Genomic DNA, 22,906 nt, shown 5'->3' with positions numbered 1-22,906 from the left:
TCATATAATAATACGAGCTTAATAATATGAAATTACCGTTATTTTTTTTTTCAAACCTGATTTTTTTTAGCATAGGCTATTCGTAATGTTTACACATGTCCCAACTTACACCTAAATAATTATAGAATAAGCTGAATTCATTGTGTTTGTCAGGTCAATAGTTCAATTTTGACATGGTCATAATTACATTCATATTCACTGAGACATAATACTAGTGTCCCCATAGAACTCCACATAAAACGGCCAAAATAGCCAGTGCATGGAATTTCTTCCACTTTACGTTGTTCTTTTGGCTTAAAATGGACAGAAACATAATTTCCTAACATTTATTACTAATATTATTTCAGTATATAAAAGAATAACAAAATTAAAAATTTGATTAAAATCGTAAGGCCGTGTAAAATTAATATTTTGGTTCTCGTCCCCTCCCTCCTCAATTTCTGGGATTTGTCGGATTTTTTTTTTTTTAGATTTTTTTTTTTAGACTTTGGAATGATTTATGAAATCTTCATACATATAAATAAGTTTATTAGAGAACAAGCATCACTTCCAAGTCTTTTTGTGGTACTCTAGGAGGATTATCCCTCAGAATCTCACCTTTGAAAAAAAAAAAAAAGGGCCTCATCGTTTCCTCGAGCACTGTTGGAGAAGACCGAAAACTACTGACAATGCTAATTTTACATTGAAAAAAAAAAAAAAAAAAAACACCTCCTCCCTCATCAATTCATGAAAATCCTCTGGACGAGAACCAAAACATTAATTTTATACGGCCTAATAGGGCTTATACCTTAAACATGTTTTATGCGGCCAGATTACAACACAACTTGCATTTTCTTTTATAAAGAATCTTAAATTTACAAAAAGATACACGATGATTATTAATAATATTAATATGAAAATAGTTATATATCATAAGTTCATCCAAAGGTTATTAATATAATAATATTATAAATATACCCGGCATATCACATGCATGCATAGTATTGAATACGGGTGACGAAACCTTTTCCGTAGCATTACTACGTATATTTCGCAATATGCGGGTTTTCCCCGCGCTTTGCTCATGCAACACATGTACTGCGCAGCTGTGCATGCATTACATGCATTACTATGCAGTAAAAGACACGACTTGCATCAATCTCAGTGCCGATGTTGACGAAATACCTTTAATTCCCCGATATTATGTCTATGGCAACATAATTTTTGTTGAAACATCTTGCTGTCACATCATGACTCGATACCAGACTAGTAAGTCTACTAAGATCTGCTATCCGCCAAAGGATACTTGTTCTACCAATAAGATGAGAGAACAACATCAGACATCTGAGGAGGACACGATGGGGACAACAAAAGAAGATGCGACAGACAAGAAATGGTTGATGAAGAAACTGATTGGTCAGGAAGAGGAGATAAATCAGCTGAGAACAGAAATGAAAAAGCTTAAAAAATGTATGATAGCTGTGCCTGTTTTAGGTAAGTGATTTTATCAATATTATTCTAAAAAGAGATGTTAAATAGTTTTCTATTTCTTAACTTTTCTTTCTTTGTTTATTTCTTTGTTTGATTCTTTCTTTCTTTAATCCTTTGCTTTTATTCCTTCCATCTTTCTTTCTTTCTTTCTTTAGCCTAAGATCTTGATTTCTTTAATTAGGCCTACTTATTTCTTAAAGTTCTTCTGGAGTTATTTCTTTCTGTATTTTTCATTCGGTCTTCCATTCTTTCTTTTCTTCGCGTTTTCTTTATTTCCCCCTTCCTTCTCGAAATACTTTCTTGAATTGTCATTTCTTTTTGAAATTCATATTTTCTATTAACTTCTTTCCTATAATTCATTTTTCTCGAAACGTTCTTTGTTGCGCTTTCTTGATTTGCTTGATTTCGTGATTTCTCAAAATTCTTGTTTTCTTTGAATTTTTTTTTTCTTGAATTTTTTCTGCATGAAATTCTTCCTTATTTTCTGAAATTCTTTCTTGAAATTTTCTCTGCTTAAAATTCTTCCTTTCTTTCTGAAATTTTCCCTTTCTTGAAATTCTTTCTTTCATAAAATCATTTTTTACTTTTTAAAATTCTTTAAAGTTCTTTGTTGAAATTCTTTCTTTTGTTAAAATTCTTTGTTAAATTTCTTTGTAAGAAACTTTCTTACCTTTTTCAATTCTTTCAAATTCTTTGTTAACATTCTTTCTGATGTTAAATTCTTCCTTTCTGTCTGAAATTCTTTCTGTTGAAATTCTTTCTGAAATTCTCTCTTCTTAAAATTCTTCCTTTCTTTCTGGAATTTTCTCTTTCTTGAAATTCCTTCTTTCATAAAATCATTTTTTACTTTCTGAAATTCTTTGTTGATATTCTTTCTTTTGTTAAAATTCTTTGATGAAATTCTTATTTTCTTTTTGAAATTCTGCCTTTCTTGAAATTCTTTCCTTCGTGAAAAAACTTTTTCTGAATTTAATTCTGTCTTTATTGCAATTCTTCTCATCATAAAATTCTCAAGTTTTTTATACTGTCTAAAATTCTTTCAAGTTCTTTGTTGAAATTATTTCTTTGTGAAAAATCTTTCGTTCTTTCTGAAAACAAATTCTCACCTATACTACGAATACGATTATACTCTCTTACGTTTTTGAAATTCAACATCAGAAAGAATTTCAACAAAAAATTTGAAAGAATTGAAAAAGGTAAGAAAGAATTTCATGAAGGAAGAAACTTCAAGTTCAAGAAGAAAATAAGAATTTTGATAAGGAAAAAATTCAAAAAAGATATTGTGTTCACTTATTATGGTATTTCTTGTTATTTTAAATTCCTATTGTCATGGGTGTCAATCCCGGGGGACAGGGGGACGTGTCCCCCACCTTTCGGCAATTTCAAGTCGGATTGGTGCTTATGCCTATTGTCGATTTGTGCAATTGCATTTGAATAGGAAATTATGTGATTCTAATTTAGTGTATATTATGTATAAAATCATACAATTCAGCCGTATTGGCTTGTGAGGAATGTTGAATAATATAAATTTCTATTCATTTTACGTTTGCTGTAAATATCCTAAAATCGCCTTTTGAACAATATCTCTGTGGTAATTTTTTTGTTTGGAAATATTGTTATAAAGAAAATAATTTTAAAAATGTTCAACAACATTCATTTTGTTTCCATTGTGATGTTCGGAGAAACCTCCGTCATCAGTGAAGATGACTGTCGCATCCGCGCTACTACCACTGATGACGCAAAAGGTTTTCTCTGAATATTACATTAGGAAAAACATGCGTGATGTTGAACATGAACATGCAATCGCGGAAATATCGTTGTTGTTTCATGGTCAATTAAAAGGAAAGTGACCAGACGATTATATATTTCGGAAAATCGAACATAAAATGTCGTCACTTTCAAATATTCATGCAAGAAGAACACGTAAATATTTAATGTTCCTTGTAAATGTGAGTAATTCCTTATAGAACATGTAGAATTAAGCACTGATATTTAAAATACAGTGTGATACTGGTTGTCTACAGTGTTTTTAAATCAGCATGATCATGTAATAAATCAAAATTGTGAGAGATCCCATTTTTCTCATTAACATATTGAAATTAGGAGTTCCAAATCGGCGTATTTCCGAAGATATCATCAAAAAACTGTTGAATTCGCATACGTGGTATACACAGTCGAGATTAATTCGACAATTTTTCGGCAAGATTTCTCCGGAAATACTGATTTAAATACTAATGTTAATGAGAAAAATATGAGCTTACCAAAATCTGCATTTTGTTGAGGTAAAGTGGGGGATGAGACTGTCAATCAGGTTACCATTAAAACTTCCGTTGTTTAACTTAAAGTTTTATTTTTATTGCGTTAGTTTAAGTGTCTTTTTGTCTAATCTATTTTATAGATCGGGCTTTGCATTCAACAAAAAAAGACAGTAAACGACTTTTGACCAATAAAAACATCACTACTGTCCAACGATTATCAGATAGTAATGAAAATAATTTAGATAAAACTGATGATGTTTCTGACACGGATGCCCAAGTTGTAACATCTGGTTCCAGCAAAGGTGCCTGAGGAGGAGGTTACCATGGTTACAGCATGAAGAAGATGGGGTTATATTGGCTCATAGGTATAGTGAACAATACACATGTGAAAACTTGGATACTAACGAAGAAACTTCTGATGAGCAAAATCTTGTGGGTAACCATGGTAACAAAGACCATAAAGTTATCAATGATAAAACTGACGAATGCGCTGAAAATGAGGAAGAGGATTACGAGAGACTTTGTGTATCAATTGGAGTTGGGACAAATGACATTGACTGGAAGGATGAGAATGTGAAGATCAGAAGAGAAAATGCTACACTAAGATGTCAACAAGATGAAGTAAGTAGATGACTATGGTGATGACGATGACGATGACGATGTTGATGGTGATGATGATGGAGGATAGGAGGATGACGACGGTGGTGGTGCAGGCCCGTAACCATTGGGAGCGAGGAGAGCGGATACCAACCCCCCATCGCTAAAGGCCAAAAAGTCCCATTTGCGAGGTTTTTTCATGCCTTTTTGGTCAAAAAAGGTCAAAATTTTGAGGGAAAAAATCCACTTTTTCAAAATCCGCCCAGTCCAGTTTTTCAAAATCAACCTCCCCAAATAAATCCTGGTGGTGATGAATATATTGATAAGGAGGATGACGATGGTGATAAATGTGATGACAGGAGGAGGAGGATGACGATGAATATGATGATCAGGAGGAGGGTGGTGGCGATGGCAATGATGATGATGTCGATGATAATAAGGACGACAATAAAACGCGTATTCTTACCGTTTTCTTGCTTTTTATGCTAATAATGATGATGAATGACTATTCTATACCACTTGTGTATTACGATTACGAATAATTTGCTTAAAAAGTTACCTTTTTCAGAGTCTTGATTAGCAGCGACGAAGCTTGCGATGCCATCACGGCGTATTCAGCATAGTGATCCTCCGGTCGCATGACCACCCTTTGGTGCTAACCGTCATCTTTAACGTGGATACAAGTGTCTAAGAAAGGAAGTTGTAACCCTCTTGTTCAGGTTCGTTGGTGAACGTAATGTTCTCGTCGCGACCATTGTTGTGCGCTGTAAAACCATCAATGCCATACTCGTGGATGAGGACGAACGTATCGTCGACATAGCGAAACCATTTCGACGTGGGCGAGGGGCTATAGCAAGGGCCTTGGCCTCGAAACTCGCCATACAGATTAGCCACAATGGGTGACTGGGGAACCTATCGCCGCACCATGCGTTTGCTTGTCCTTTGTAGACGAAGTAAGTAGCATTGAGGCAAAAAGTGAGGAGATCCAGGATATGGTTGATTTTAAGAGGGGTCTTTCTCCAACTTATCCTTGACTGCTCCAATCGCGTCCGGTACGGGGATGCTCATGAACAGTGCAGAGACATTATAAGATATCAGCTTTTGTCCCGGTGGCACTTCACTTCCACTTCCATTTGTCCACGAACACACCACTAGCACTGTAACCACTGTGAATGCGGTGTTCAGTATTTCCGACTAAGAGAATATTATAGCAAAGACTTTAGCTGCATTGTAGGTCAGGCTAACAATGCTGGACACTATCGGTCGAAGTGGAGCTTCCGGTTTATGGATTTTGGGAGTGCCGTGTTCCTAAGGAACTTCCTCGGTTGTTGGGTAGATTTTGTGTTTGATGTCTTGGGGAATGGGATCACTGTGTAGCTCTGTGTTGCCATTCGCTACATCACTACGCTGAATGAAGACGCCGTGATGGTGTCGCAAGCTAAGTCGCTGCTAATCAAGACTCTGAAAAAGGCAACTTTTTAAGCAAATGTCAACAAAGACAGAGTCCAATATCAGTATCCACGATGTTCATAATATTTTTTCTTGACAGATACTTAAAGTTAATAACTCATGGGACCAATTTTGGTCTCGGAAGAAGTCATATTTTGAATCGCTCCTGCTTGAGAAAGATGTTCTTATTGGCAAACTACGGGGCGCCGAAGGGGACATTATGAATCAATTACAAACTGCAAATGTTGAGAAAGAACAGGCATTAAAGGATAAAGATGAAATGTTGTTATTAACGAAAGCTCGCATCATAAAGTTAGAGGTACGTAAGACTGTTATTAATGGTGCTTGCTCAGATTAATTTATAGTTACTCATTCCCAATAATCCTTTAGGCCAGACGAATGTATGCACAAGGTCTCGGGTATTTTTCCAGCGTTGGTATTCGCAATCAAACACTACAGGAGACTTGAGAGATCTGGAAAATCATCATCGGAGTCCAAAAACTGAATTCGATGGAGGGAGTGAGTGCGTGCGGGTAAATGAGTTCGAGGGAGTGAGTAAAAGATGCGGTGAGGAGGGGGTGGGGTGAGTGGGAGGGTGGGTGATGTTTCGGGTGGATGGGTGAGTGAGTGAAATTAATAAGATGGTTTGCACTTCCCTGATAAGATGCATGCACCAATATTTATATAGATCACCACGATACATTTTGTAGCTAAACTTTTTTTCAAACATAAATCATATTTTCAGGACATCATCAATAAACTTCAAAAGGATCTGGCTGAAAATAGTAAGAAGACTGAGCGTTCGCATAAGTTTGCCCGTGGTCTACTGCAACAAAGAAAAGATCATGAACATGAAATAAAACGTCTAAATAAGGTGAGAGAATGATGCGATGTAATTTTATCTTTACGCCGCTCGCAAAATGTCAGTATATATTCCTCATGTTTATTAAATTACTGCAACATTTTATATTATGCTAACAAATAAAGTGGCGTGGCGACCGGGGGAAGAGGGGGCACGTGCCCTGGGCGCCACCCTTAGGGGCGCCGAATTGTCCAATTCAGCATCGATTCTGCGCCCCATCCTAGCTAGGAAAGTCAAAATTTTCACCGATATTCAACTTCATTATAACCAAAATTAATGAGTGATATCATGATATGCCCTATTTGTGCAAATTTTCGCTCGCTCCGCGCGCACTTGTTTCAAGAATTGGGGAGAGGCGCCACTATGTATCCTTAGCCCTGGGCGTCACAACCCCTATACTGAACAAATATAACAACGTGAATTCTTAATATTTGAACTCGTACAAACAATTTTCCATAATTATAAAAATGATAAATGGATTTCCAATTATAATTATATGTGGACAATGTTAACAACATTCAAAAATAATTATATCATTAATTAATAAATACTTCTACTCCCGGAACTTTACTACATGCAGATTTTGGAAACCAGTGCAAACCAACAGCATCAACAACAACACCAGCATTCTTCCAAATCAGACGCAGTAAAACGTCTACAACACAAAACAGGTGCTTCATCCCAGGGACAACAAAAAAGTCCTGCAAAGCAAAGTAGAGACAAGGACAACACGGGACAAAAAGTAAAACCGTCAAATCAACAGAGAAATACTTCTGATAGAAAGAAAGAAGACAGGGCGGTAAAGAAAGAAGACAGAACTGTGAGGAAAGAAGACAGAGTTGAAGTTGAAAGAAAGGCAAAAGAAACGAAGGCAACAGAAAGACGAGATCATATACAGCAGAAACAAGAAGGAAACGAAGGGGTTAGCTTAACAAAGGAGGAGCTTAAAGAACATATTGTATTCCTGAAAGAACAAGTGAGTATTCTGTTGTGTGTAAAATAGAGCCCGTTCGCACGTCTGAGACGGGCTACTTTGTCTACGGACGGGCTATACTCCTAACCAATCCATTAGACGGGCATCCTGAAATGTTGCCACTATAACTACGGTATAGTGGTGCACCGACCGCCAAAATACCAAGCAAAAAGAACCAAATTTGTGATGTTTATCATCTGTGTGGCCTTTGTAGACCACAATTATCCTCATTTTGGTCCATTTCAGTACTAAAATTGCACATTTTCGCGCGCTCGCCCCCCCCCCCAACCCAAACGTCCTAGTAAAGTAATTTGGTAACGGGTCAGTTGAACGATTTATCATATTTTGGCCACCTTGGAAATTTTGTTCACTGCTAACTAGACGCTCTAGATATGCTGGTTTCATACTTTCATGCCGCTTGACGCTGATCGGCATGATGCATTCATGAAACGGACATAAACAAGGCTTATGATTGGCTGATACGTCGTACCGCTTGCCGCAGCGGCAAATGGCATGCAAGTATGACAGGGGCATAAGAGCACCGATACTTCAAAACCAGTTACACATAAAATATATGGACAGGTTACGTTTAGGCCGACCAGATTACTTTTGTATAGAAACAGCCTGCTGCCTGTCCTATGGGCTTGTTGCTTTTTGGCTTAATTTTTCACACTGTTATTATTATTTTTAAATTTGATAGACAGAAGCATATGAAAGTGATTTCAGAAAAGAAAGAAGCGACAGAGAGAGGGCAGTTGGGCAGTTAGAGTATGTGAAGGATAAATTGGACAGGACACGACAAAAGCTGGGTCAAAGTAAACATGTAAGTAAATTAAATATTTTAAATTGTTCATCTGGATTTACTCTTTATGATGGCTACAGTATTCAATTTACTTTAGTCGACGAAAAAAAAAAAACTTGTTCTACGTGACCGACTGACCCAGAATTTGCGTTTTGGAGAAATTTAAAATTTGGCTAAAAGCACGTAAAATTAGGGTCAAAATTTATTAATTTTGGCTGAACATTTTTAGAAAATATGTTTGCAATCTTTTTTTTTAATTTCTCAGATTTTGGTGAAATTTTGAGCAATTTTAGCCTCAAAATCGCCCGACCGACCAACCCTACTTGACAGGTCCGTGCGCCCGTAGAACAGGGTTTTTTTCCATCGCCTTAGCTTTATCTACCGGTTTAGCAGAAAATAATATTGTGAGAAGTGTCAGTTGATAAGAAGAGATGTATAATATCTGAACTAAATTATTTAATGAGCGATCCGAGATCTGGAAAACGTACGCTGACATCAAGATTGTGTGGGAGTCCAAACAATAACGGGCGTGTGTGCTGGATATGTGCAGGGGTGTGTGCCTGTGAGGTATATTAGATGTGTGGTTGGTGTATATTTGAACTGAATATTCACATTCTGAGCGATCCGAGATCGGGAAAACGTACGCTGACAGCAAAATTGTGGGAGTCCAAACAATAACGGGCGTGTCTGCTGGGTATGTGCAGGGGTGTGTCTGTGAAACACGTGCGTTGGTGTATTTTCATGATTACTATAATTATGTTTGAACTGAATATTTACATTTTGAGCGATCCAAGATTTGGAAAACGTACGCTGACAGCAAGGTTGTCTGAGATCAAGCGATACAATATAAAGGGGGAAATATATCATTCAAACATATGTATGTACACGGGGGTGTGTTTTGTGTATGGGGGTAGGTGTATGGGGAATGGAACCGCTGACCGTCGAATTTGGGGAATTTATATTTTATATGTTTTGTTTTCTTTAGAGAAACCCTACTCTATGTGGGCATTGTGTAGCCAGTAAGCCGCACTGTATCGTACACGTGAAACATCTCTGATACGAAAAACACGTGAAACATCTCTGATACGAAAAACACGTGAACATCGCTCGATGAACAACTCGGAACTCCAGTGACGTCCTATAAGACTGCTATTGCAATAATTACTTCAGAAGCATTATTATCGGATCGGGTCATCAAAGCTCAGAAAAGAAGAAACAACTAAACTGCTCAAATAAAGAAAGTCCGCAGTCATATAACCCGTCCTACACCAAAATCTGATCGTGTTATGAACATTTAATTGATAAAGTCGTGTGCAGAATCTTGTTAGCTCCAACTTGATACCAAATTTGCCACCACAAACTCTAAATTCAGAGAGATTGAGACCAGTATATGAAATTTGGTGCATTTTCAAAAGTTGCAAATTAAAAATGGACCACGCGGAGCTGTAGTGGTGAATGGCACAGCGCGACCATTGACATAGCTCGAAACAACCGTGACCGCTAGGCCATATCGATCGCATCGTGCCCTAGTATTCATCAGTAAAGCACTGTAGCAATCCATGCGTTTTAAATTAACAATTGAATAAAGCGCGCACTTGGGATAGTCGACATGGGTTCATCGTGGGCAAGCAAGCTTGACCACATTGCCACGCTAAGCAATTTTGACCGCGTTATCGTTTTGATTTGCAACTTTTGAAAATGCACCAAATGCCATAAACTGGTATCAGTCTTCGTCACTTTTGAGTGTTTGGTATCAAATTTGGTATCAAATTAGAGCTAACAAGATTCTGCACACAACCGTATCAATCAAATTTTCATAACAAGATCAGGTTTTGGTGTAGGACGGGTTACATGACTGCGGACTTTCTTTATTTGAGCAGTTTATAACAGCAGTTTCACACTAACATCATTCCAACTTTCCTCCATCAAAATGGAGATGTTTGTATCATCAACACCAATGTGAATGTTGTCGTTGCACTTTATAAACTAAAGATTGTCTGTTTTGTTAATGTATATATAATCATGGCAATACCACTTATCAATACAGTGCAATATAGGACCTTTATATCAAACTACGAAGACTTTATGTACTTATAAAAATCGAACCGCCTTCTACTTTGATTCAGTTGCATAACGCTATTTACAAGTCTCTCTAAAGTTTAAACATTCTTCTTTACCGCTATACTTTCCAAAGGAATTATTTCTCTATCATTGCTAAAATATAATATGACCTAGTGAGAAATCAGCTCCATCAGATTGTTCAGTCCAGCTTTCCAGGAAGCGCCCTTTGCCTAAGGCAATTGATTGTCAAATGTTGACAGTTGGTGCCAGGTGTCATGATAGGCAATCAGTTCCATCATATGACATTGTACAGTCCAGCTTTCCAGGAAGTGCTCTTCAGTCGCTGGAGGCAAATGGTTGTCAAATGTTGACAGTTGGTAACAGGTGTTATGCTGGATTTGATTAAGGAGTCTGATAGAGATAGCGTAATGTGGGTTTGCACATTTTGGTTAAAATCATTTTTATTTTAGCTCATGGTGACGTCACATGCACAGAGCAACGGCGGGGTCAGTTGGAACATACTCCAAATCAAAAGACTATCAAAGTGGAAACTTGATTGATTCCGATCAGCGGTGTGTCAATCCGTTTTTTTGAAAAGTGTGTGGGGTTGGGTGTGTGTAAGGGTGGGGGACAGATGGCCTAAATTGCAAAGAAAGTGGCTGAAAAGAACTCCCAAAATAGTTGCTCATTTGACTAAAAAGTAGGGAGATGGAGATACTGTCCTCACTCCACATTCCCCCAGGGTTGACGCACACGCATCTCGTCAGTTAGCAGGCTCGGTGCTTGATTTCCCACCATGAAGGATGCATGTTTCACGTCGTACCTCCTTTTGAATTTGAGACTACATTTTATTTATCGTACACCTTTTGAAAACGTTAAATAAATACAGTAAATTCTGATGTATAGGTCATATTTAACGAAAGTGAAAATTGACAATATACGTCATTGAAATAACAGTAAATGCTATCTGCTGTATGTTATACATTTTAATTGCAGACCTGGCTGTTGAATTTTATATAAGCTTTTGTGGGCTTCTTTGTCAAGTTGTAAACGATTCTTGCTATTGTTTTTTACATTTTTTATAAAGGCATTTCAATTCCGCACTCAGCAAACATATTTTACAAAATATATGCACGTGCAATGCAATGCTCACGGAATCAGCGGCGGGCAGTGGCAGAGCACCGAGGGGAGGGGGGGGGCAAAGTGAATATCGGGGGGTCAACTAGTTTTGCGCAAAATTGCCGCAAAATGTAGAAATTTTCGTAATTTGGGCGTTTTACTGGGGGAAAGAAATGTATTGGCAACTGGGGTAAAGTTTTCCATTGTTTTTGCCATAAAGACGATGGACATTACAATTTTGATAGAATTTCCGATAGCAGATCGAGCTTCCCCGTGGGGAAACCCAAATACGCCTGGGCAAGTTAATTGCAGCAGGCCTATACACGCTAAAAAGTGCAATTTAAAGCATTTTTGTTTCCGTATATAGCACCCTAAGGTTATATAAAGAACCTTAAAAAGTTATATAAAGAACATTAAAGATTAAAATAGGCCTAGGAACTTCCTGGGACTTGTCGCAAAGTTCATGGCAACCATTTGTGGTTCTAAAATCATTTTCTTGGCGAAAGAAACTTTCTTTCTGTTCTATTGAAGGGTTCTTTATCAAGGGTTCCTTACAAGTTTTTCAAGCTTAAGGTTCTAAGCTTCTTTTTTTTTTTTGTTCTACAAGGAACCCCCGTGGATAACCAAAAAAGGTTCTTTAGCAAAAAGGAAAAAGCCTTCAAAGGTTCTTTGTAGAATATTAAAAAAAATTCTTTGGCCATGCAAGAACATGATTTTGTAGAACCAAAAACGGTTGACTGCTTCCACGTTTCTTATAGTTTTGCGATGAGTCCTTGAATTAATAAATTAGAAAGTCCATACGCCTATTTAAATCTTTAAGGTTCTTTATAGAGTGTATGCGAGAGCCCTGGTGATGATAATTTTCGAAGTAATAAGTACCAGTATATAAGAGTTTGGTTCCAAAAGGCGCTAACTCCAAAGGCTGCTTTGTGTAAAATTCATTTGACGATATTCCTAAGAGTAGCAGTAACCATGGTAACCTTGCTAATCTAATAACATTGGATCACTGGAATAGTTATAACAATTTTTTGGTTATAATAAGAATAATTTCTTTAACCTCCCACGTGCTAAGAAGAAAATACTACACATAAAAGATTTATTTTTGTTCCAAAATGAGCTAAATCCAACGGCAGCGATTTTCAAAATTTGCAATGTATTGGAGAATTTTTAGGGGACAAAATGATGTTGAAAATAATTAGAAAATAAGCTAGTGTTACAAAATTGTTAAGGATGGATTTTCTAGAAATTGGGAAATGCTTTGAGCATGTTTTAAACAGATTAATATAGTAGGGTAAAGTACACTGATCAATATGCCTTTTGTTTTAAGCAAATCGGACATACGGTTTCCATAATACATCAAATTATATTTTCTTTGTATCTTATTGTTTTTATCAATAATCAATATAGTTAATGAGCTAAAAGGACTGTAAAGGCTCATTAATATGTAATTTTTGCCAATATTTTGCTAAAAATCAATGCATAAAATGTTCATGGTACTTTTATTTTGCATACTTTTGCCCTGGAACTTGGTCAAAGTGTTTCTAATATGTTCTAATGTATTATATAGTGAAGCCGCCCCCTAATTTGCATATTTGCATACTTAATGAGCTAATTTGCGTAAATGATAATTAACTATGTAAATTAGGGCGGCTAGTTCATTAATTATGCATAAATTATCTGGAAGTCATTAGGAACACTTTGACCAAGTTTGAAGCCAATATTCTATTAAATAAAAATGTTATGAGTCATATTAGCTCATTAACTGTATTGATTATTGATAAAAACAATACAATACAAAGACAATTAAAATGTATGTATTATGAAAACCGTATGTCCGATTAGCTTCAAACAAAAGGCATATGGATCAGTGTTCTCTGCCCTACTCAATTAATATGTTTAAAACATAAATGGAGCACTTCCAGAATGCCTCCAATACCACCTTAATGTCATTTATACTTAAAAATGTTAGAATATACCAGTCCAGAAAATGTGACACAATTGGATTTAGCGCCTTTTGGAAACGACCTCTTCAATTGACAATTATATCCTTTCATTATGCTTTGTAAATGAAATATTATTATATAAATATAATATAGCTTAATATAATATTATAATTATAAAATAACATAGGCCTAGTCCTATTACGGAGAGACTGGTAAAAATACGTTCGTTTCGATAAATAAATTAATGCATGATAATATTTTATGTAAAAAAAACCAAATGTGTCAGTAAGTTTTTTGGCCTACTCATTGATTCATTGTTGCAAATCACATGTGAGACTGAGAGCGAGTTGGCGCAGTAATTGTTCCCTCGCCCTGCACTGAGGTCTCGGGTTCAAACTCCGGGGCTCCAACCCCAGCCGTGCCTAAGGACTGCGTGTGCACTTGTTATTTATCCCGATCCATGCTCGCTCTCGCAGGTTTTCTCCAGGATGTCTGGTTTCCAGAGCAACGGTCTGAATTTATTTAACAGATGTTGCCAATTAAATTCAGATTTTTTTCCCAAGTAAAATTTCCCAGCAAGTTTTCCACTGCCGGGAATCGAACCTGGGACCTCGCACACTTCCCCTTTTGGTGCTGTCTGTAGAATAATGACATCGAATGATATTATTCATATATCGATGATCGCCCATCACTATCTAAAATGGCGACTTACATGAGCTAGATTGTTTACCATGACTATCAGAATAAATCCTTAGCATCCTATATTATTAAAGCCTATCTGAGTATTCATCATGGTGTCAGTTGTAGAGGATATGTTTTGGAAACCGGTGGCAAGTAGATACCGTAAATACACGCAGTAACCAGTGAGTAACGTAGTGATAAAGTCAGCGTACGCACCACAGCATTTTAAGCTTACTTACCGTACCGATATCAGACGTTCTACACGCGTGTAATCCAAAAACATGGCAGAATTTCGCAAGCCAGACCCCCTAAGCTTCGAAGGGAACGTGGCAGAAAATTGGCGAATATTTGAACAGGATTTTGATATATTCGTCATGGCCGCAAACATGGAGCGAAGTCCCAAAAGGAACAAGCTTACATATTACTTAATATTGCTGGCAAAGACGCAATAGAAAAAAGTAGGAGTTTCACGTATAAAGCAGCTGTTACAAACGATGAAGGTAACATTGTAACCCCTGCTGAGTCGAAAGAAGGCCCAGAAATACTGAAAACAAAGTTCAGAGAGTTGTGTTCCCCACAGAAAAACGTAATAATGGAAAGACATAAGTTTAACTCAAGGTTTCAAAAACCTGGTGAAAGCTTTCAAAGCTTCGCGGCAGAACTCAGGACATTAGCTCAAACATGTGAGTTTGATAAACTCACCCCAGACGAGCTTATTAGAGACAGGATCGTGTGTGGTATAAATAATGATAGACTGAGAAGATCGATGTTGAAAGAACGTGATCTTACACTGGTGAAAGCAGTACAGTTGGGCCAGATTTCTGAAATGACTGATGCGCATTCCAAGACACTTACAGCCGCAGCAGCCGATTCGGATTCAACAAGCGCCGTACACTATATCAACAAGAAAAAACCACAGTCCGCAAATTACAGGAAATTTAAGCCTAAGGTGAATTCAAATCCCAGTCCTACCCCTCCTAGTACAAGCAAGCCATTAAGAGAATGCAAGAATTGTGGAGCCAGTCATCCGAACGGACAGTGCAAAGCAATGGGGCAAACCTGTCATTTCTGCAAGAAGCCGAATCACTTCAAGCATATGTGTCGCAGTCGCAGAAGACAGCAAGCAAGACCTGCACAACACGGTCAGCGAAGCGTACATGAAATAGATGTGCAGGAGGAGGACATAGATTATACAGACTATGTGATAGACATGATAGGAAGTATAAATTGCCCTCAGCTATTTGATCAAGATTCTATTTACACCAATTTGCAAGTGAATGGTCACAGTGTCAACATCAAAGTTGATTCAGGAGCCAAGTGCAGTGTTATGCCAATGTCTCTTCTGCAGCAAATCGGTTGTGACCAACACCTCAACACGCAATACAAACCAGGTTTATTAGCGTATGGAGGTACCATCATACCAACTATTGGTGTTGCTAGACTTGAGTGTATCAGTGATGGAAAGAAATACAACACAGAATTCAAGATCGTAGCCGCATCAAGATCTTCAGTCGTACCACTACTGGGTTGCAGAGATTCATTGAATATGGGTTTAATCACATTGAACATGAACACGGTTCACATCATTGACACTCCGGTAGAAATTACTGAATACGCAGACTTATTTGATGATAAGTTGGGCGCACTACCAATCAAGTACAAGATGACCCTTGACCCAGCAGTGCCTCCTGTGATACGACCCCCCAGAAAAGTACCAAAGCCAATGGAGGAGAAAGTGATTCAAGAGTTGAAACGAATGACAGCATTAGGTGTAATAGAGCCTGTCGAGGAAGCCACAGAGTGGGTTTCGTCATTAGTAGCAACAAAGAAGAAGAATGGTGAGGACATAAGACTCTGTATAGACCCGCAAGATCTTAATCGAGCACTCAGGCGACCACATCATCCAATGAAAACGGTCGAAGAGATAACTATGAATTTAGCGGATGCTACAGTGTTCACAGTGCTAGATGCCAAAACTTCCTTTTGGCAGGTCCCTCTGGATGAAGAGTCATCCAAACTCACTTGCTTTAACTCTCCGCTAGGGAGATACAAGTATCTCAGAATGCCATACGGAATTAACAGTGGGTCGGAAGTCTTTCAACGATCAATAGAAACATTGTTTGAAGGATACCCATGTTCAATCATTGTAGATGATTTGTTAGTTGCCGGAAAGGACCTAGAAGAGCATGATGCAAATTTAGAGAGAGTGTTGAAGAGAGCAAGAGAAGTCGGTTTGAAGTTGAACAAGGACAAATGTAAATTTAGGCAGTCAGAAGTCGGTTATGTTGGTCACCTCATAACAGATAAAGGGATCAAGCCCGATCCAGCGAAGGTATCCGCGATTAATGAAATTCCGATACCTGAAGGACCAGCAGACCTGCAACGATTTCTCGGCATGGTAAACTATGTGTCAAAGTTCATAGAAAACTTCAGCGAAGTATCAGCACCACTAAGACAGTTGCTACACAAAGGTGTCCAATTCAGCTGGCAAAATGAACATCAACGAGCTTTTGATGAGCTTTTAAAGCGTTTGATAAGTAGTCCTCCAGTACTCGCATTTTATGATGTCAACAAGCCATTGACACTCACCTGCGATGCTAGCCAGTTTGGACTTGGATGTGCATGTATGCAAGATGGTAGACCTATAGCCTTTGCGTCATGTACTATGACGGAGACAGAGCAACATTACGCGCAAATTGAGAAGGAGTTGCTAAGTATAACCTTCGCGTGTCGCAAGTTCCACCAGTACATATATGGCAAGCACATCCGCATAGAAACGGATCACAAGCCCCTAGTGACAATTTTGAAAAAACCAATATCTAAAGCACCATCACGCTTACAGAAGATGATGCTGCTACTACAGAGGTATGATTTCGAATTGTACTACAAGAAAGGAGCTGAACTCTATTTAGCTGACACACTTTCAAGAGCGCCCTCTACTAGAAAGGATGACATTAACTTTGAATATGAAGTCATGACGATTTCTAACTCCAGAGTGTCGGACAATAGAAAAGAAGAGCTAATCAAAGAAACAGCGAAAGATCCAGCGATGCAGAAACTGATAGACACAGTGCATCGTGGATGGCCCAAGACACATTCAGCATGTGCACCAGAGATACGCAGCTACTTCCCATTCCGCGAAGAGATGGTAGTAGATAACGGTATAGTCATGAAAGGACAGAAAGCAGTAATTCCACAATCACTCCGCACAGAGTATGCTAAGATCTTACATCGTGGACACCAAGGCGCTGAAGCTACAAAGCGCAGAGCCCGCGATATAGTGTACTGGCCCGGAATGAACAGTGATTTAGACAGACATGTAACCGAGTGTTCAATCTGCAATGCGCTAAAGAGCCACCAGCAGAAGGAGCCTTTAGTGCTTCATGACATTCCAGATCTGCCATGGACAATTGTCGGTACAGACATTTTCGAATGGAATAGTTTGCACTATCTTGTGGTAGTAGATTCCTATTCGGGATGGTATGAAATAAACAGCCTCGCAAATTTGACAGCGACAACAGTGATAACAAAGCTGAAGCGTCACTTCGCAACGCATGGTACCCCCCAAATCGTCATCAGCGACAATGGTGGTCAGTTTTCGGGACACCAGTTCAAAGCGTTCGCCAAAGAATGGAACTTTACTCACATTACAAGCAGTCCCGAATACCCCCAGTCAAACGGTTTGTCTGAAAACGCAGTGAAACAAGCCAAGCTACTGTTAGAGAAAACCAAGAGAGAAGGTTCCGACATCTACATGAACTTGTTAAATGTCAGAAACATACCCAGAGACTCAGTTCTTGGATCTCCAGCTCAAAGACTTATGTCTAGATCCATTAGAACACCCATGTACACTAACAGCAAACTGCTACAACCTGCTGTTATCCAACCAAAGACAGTAAGAAACCAACTTGACAAGAAGAGAAATCAGCAGAAAGCATCTTATGACAAGCATGTAAAAGTGCTGAAACCTCTACTTGTAAATCAGCCTGTGAGACTCCAGACAAAGAAAGGATTTGATCGCGCTGGTGTTGTCAAGCAAGTTGGTCCTCAACCAAGATCCTACATAATTTCAAGTGAAGGACATGAACTTAGGAGAAATAGAAAACATCTCCTACCAGTACCAGAATATGTACGTCAAGAGCCAAGAAATGACACACTTCCAGAGTTACAACTAGAACAACCAGTCAACAGTGCAGTGCAACCAGCAACAGTTCAACCTGGTCATCACCCTAGCAGAAATTCTATACAGCAAGAAGTGTATCAAAAGTGTATCGAAGTGTATTAAAACTGTATCAAACGGCAATTTGATACAGTTTTGATATACAAAGGGTGTATTAAAAATGTATCAACTGAAAATATAGGGTATCAAAACTGTATCAAATACCACCTAACTGTATCAAAAATGTATCAAAAGTGTATCGAATTTGAACTTAGTTAATTTTTGGCTATGCTTGTGGTGTATCAAAAGTGTATCAAATTGGACTTTGCAGTTTTTTAGTGTATGTAAAGTGTATCAAAATGAACTTAGTTCATTTTTGGTGCTAGATGTATATCAAAAGTGTATCAAATTGGACTTTGATTATTTTTTAGTGTATGTAAAGTGTATCAAATTGAACTTAGTTAATTTTTGGTGGCTAGAGGTATATCAAAAGTGTATCAAATTGGGCTTTCATAAACTGACCTTTTGTAGTGTATCAAAACTGTATCAATAACTGATCACATGTCTAGATAATGACTCATTTTCAAATTTGCCCATGTGGCATGCATGCAGTTAACACCAGGATTTGCACTTGGAAATGTACTGTATTTTAGAGCAAATTATGGTGTTTTATTTATCATGATGAAGATACAAACATGCTTGTAGACTGCACATTAGGTTACAATGTCGTTGTAATCAGGGACTATGATTAAAGAGGATATTTTGTTGACTTTGTTCTGATAAGGTAAGCTTACTATATATTATATATAGGACCTCTATGTATACGTATTAAGCATGAATATAGCACATGCCTGTATAGTAAAAAAACCCTGCTGAATCTTTTTGTTATTGGTAGCCTTTTTGTCTCTTTATTGAGGGTAACAACTTCAGTGACAAGCACTTCTTTCCAAGCAGGCCCTCTGATGTATGTATGTTCCATTTTGGTTGGGTTTTGCTTCTTTTTTGCAATACTTTCTCACACATTTGTCCTATTGCGTTGTAATTTTGAACGTTGATAGGGGAAAGTGCATTGAGCTGCTCCGTGATGGGGGAAAGTGCTAGAGGTCAGCATTGGTAGTAGGGGGCAGTGTTGAATTTGAGCTTGATTAGACTAATTTCAAAATTTGACCTTTGATCCCTTCCCTTTGAGCTTTGGGGTCATTAATGTTTGCAAATATGTTTAGATCATGTAAGGATAATTCTTGTTGAATTTGAGCTTGATTGGACCAATTTTGAAATTTGAAAAACTGTATCAAAAACTGTATCAAAAGTGTATAAAAACTGTATCAAAAGTGTATAAAAACTGTATTAAAAGTGTATAAAAACTATCAAAAGTGTATCAAAAGTGTATCAAAAGTGTATCAAAAAAACTATCAAAAGTGTATCAAAAACTATCAAAAGTGTATCAAAAACTATCAAAAGTGTATCAAAAACTATATCAAAAGTGTATCAAATGGCATGTATCAAAAATAGGGCGGTCCTGCTGGCCAGCATTAGAATTGGAACGCTGATTTGATAGTGACATATTTGATACACTTTTGATATAATTATGTATAAAATGTGTATGAAATGAAAGGATACAAATTTTAATGCTAATTTGATACAGTTTAAATTGGAACCCTGATTTGATACAGTAACATATTCGATACACTTTTGATATAAATTATGTATGAAATGTGTATGAAATGAAAGGATAAAAATTTCAACGCTAATTTGATACAGTTTAAATTGGAACCCTGATTTCATACAGTTACATATTTCATACACTTTTGATATAATTATGTATGAAATGTGTATGGAATGAAAGGATAAAAATTTCAATGCTAATTTGATACAGTTTAAATTGGAACCCTGATTTGATACAGTTACATATTTCATACACTTTTGATATAATTATGTATGAAATGTGTATGAAATGAAAGGATACAAATTTCAACGCTAATTTGATACAGTTTAAATTGGATCCCTGATTTGATATAGTAATATATTTGATACACTTTTGATATAAAGTATGTATGAAATGTGTATGAAATGAAAGGATAAAAATTTGAACGCTAATTTGATACAGTTTAAATTGGAACCCTGATTTGATACAGTAACATATTTGATACACTTTTGATATAAATGATGTATGAAATGTGTATGAAATGAAAGGATAAAAATTTGAATGCTAATTCGATACAGTTTAAATTGGAACCCTGATTTGATACAGTTACTTATTTGATACACTTTTGATATAAATGATGTATGAAATGTGTATGAAATGAAAGGATAAAAATTTGAATGTTAATTTGATACAGTTTAAATTGGAACCCTGATTTGATACAGTAACATATTCAATACACTTTTGATATAAATTATGTATGAAATGTGTATGAAATGAAAGGATAAAAATTTGAACGCAAATTTGATACAGTTTAAATTGGAACCCTCATTTGATACAGTAACATATTCGATACACTTTTGATATAAATTATGTATGAAATGTGTATGAAATGAAAGGATAAAAATTTCAATGCTAATTTGATACAGTTTAAATTGGAACCCTGATTTGATACAGTAACATACATTGATAAATTATGTATGAAATGTGTATGAAATGAAAGGATAAAAATTTGAACGCTAATTTGATACAGTAACATATTCGATACACTTTTGATATAAATTATGTATGAAATGTGTATGAAATGAAAGGATAAAAATTTGAACGCAAATTTGATACAGTTTAAATTGGAACCCTCATTTGATACAGTAACATATTCGATACACTTTTGATATAAATTATGTATGAAATGTGTATGAAATGAAAGGATAAAAATTTCAATGCTAATTTTATACAGTTTAAATTGGAACCCTGATTTGATACAGTAACATATTCAATACACTTTTGATATAAATTATGTATGAAATGTGTATGAAATGAAAGGATAAAAATTGCAATGCTAATTTGATACAGTTTAAATTGGAACTCTGATTTGATACAGTTACATACATTGATAAATTATGTATGAAATGTGTATGAAATGAAAGGATAAAAATTTGAACGCTAATTTGATACAGTTTAAATTGGAACTCTGATTTGATACAGTAACATATTCAATACACTTTTGATATAAATTATGTATGAAATGTGTATGAAATGAAAGGATAAAAAATTTAACGCTAATTTGATACAGTTTAAATTGGAACCCTCATTTGATACAGTAACATATTCGATACACTTTTGATATAAATTATGTATGAAATGTGTATGAAATGAAAGGATAAAAATTTGAACGCAAATTTGATACAGTTTAAATTGGAACCCTCATTTGATACAGTAACATATTCGATACACTTTTGATATAAATTTTATATAAAATGTGTATGAAATGAAAGGATAACAATTTCAATGCTAATTTTATACAGTTTAAATTGGAACCCTGATTTGATACAGTAACATATTCAATACACTTTTGATATAAATTATGTATGAAATGTGTATGAAATGAAAGGATAAAAATTTGAATGTTAATTTGATACAGTTTAAATTGGAACCCTGATTTGATACAGTAACATATTCAATACACTTTTGATATAAATTATGTATGAAATGTGTATGAAATGAAAGGATAAAAATTTCAATGCTAATTTGATACAGTTTAAATTGGAACCCTCATTTGATACAGTAACATATTCAATACACTTTTGATATAAATTATGTATGAAATGTGTATGAAATGAAAGGATAAAAATTTGAATGCTAATTTGATACAGTTTAAATTGGAACTCTGATTTGATACAGTAACATATTCAATACACTTTTGATATAAATTATGTATGAAATGTGTATGAAATGAAAGGATAAAAATTTTAACGCTAATTTGATACAGTTAAATTGGAACCCTCATTTGATACAGTAACATATTCGATACACTTTTGATATAAATTATGTATGAAATGTGTATGAAATGAAAGGATAAAAATTTTAACGCTAATTTGATACAGTTTAAATTGGAACCCTCATTTGATACAGTTACTTATTTGATACACTTTTGATATAATCATGTATCAAACATGTATGAAATGAAAGGATACATTTCATTTGATACTTTTTTGATACATTATCTTGGCATTTGATACACTTTTGATATGTATAAAATGTGTATGCAATGTTAATTTGATACAGTTTTGATACATAAAAGTGTATGAAATGAGGGTTCCAATTCAAATCCTTTTATTTCATACATTTTTCATACGTATCAAAAGTGGTGTATCAAAAGTGTATCAAATTTCAGCCAGGGCATAGACAGCCAGCACCACAGCAAGAACAAGAACAGCCTGTTCAGCACCCACCAGTGAAAACCAGAAGTGGACGAGTGGTGAAGCCTAACCCAAAGTACAACTCAGAAGTGTATGACCGTACATAGATGTTTTCACATTAGCCTTACTACCAAAACTTAGAGACAGAGACTCTCATTGAACTTCTAAAAAAGTCATATTTAAAAGTTTTG

The 22,906-nt window shown here is 36.2% G+C and overlaps 1 protein-coding gene across 1 annotated transcript; it reads left to right on the top strand.

Moving 5' to 3' along the window:
- Positions 1–1,132: 1,132 nt before the first annotated feature.
- On the top strand, positions 1,133–11,657 carry LOC140171899 (uncharacterized). Its single transcript, XM_072195240.1, has 7 exons — positions 1,133–1,473; positions 3,869–4,349; positions 5,875–6,093; positions 6,520–6,648; positions 7,217–7,612; positions 8,310–8,432; positions 9,397–11,657. Exons 3-7 carry the CDS (start codon positions 5,995–5,997, stop codon positions 9,466–9,468), a joined length of 819 nt encoding a protein of 272 aa, XP_072051341.1. The 5' UTR covers positions 1,133–1,473; positions 3,869–4,349; positions 5,875–5,994; the 3' UTR covers positions 9,469–11,657.
- The last annotated feature ends 11,249 nt before the right edge of the window (positions 11,658–22,906 follow it).

This window comes from Amphiura filiformis, chromosome 15 (assembly GCF_039555335.1).
Source record: "Amphiura filiformis chromosome 15, Afil_fr2py, whole genome shotgun sequence".
NCBI classification, from domain to species: domain Eukaryota; kingdom Metazoa; phylum Echinodermata; class Ophiuroidea; order Amphilepidida; family Amphiuridae; genus Amphiura; species Amphiura filiformis.
The sequence above is the reverse complement of the archived record's forward strand: the minus strand, read 5'-3'. Positions and strand labels throughout refer to the sequence as shown.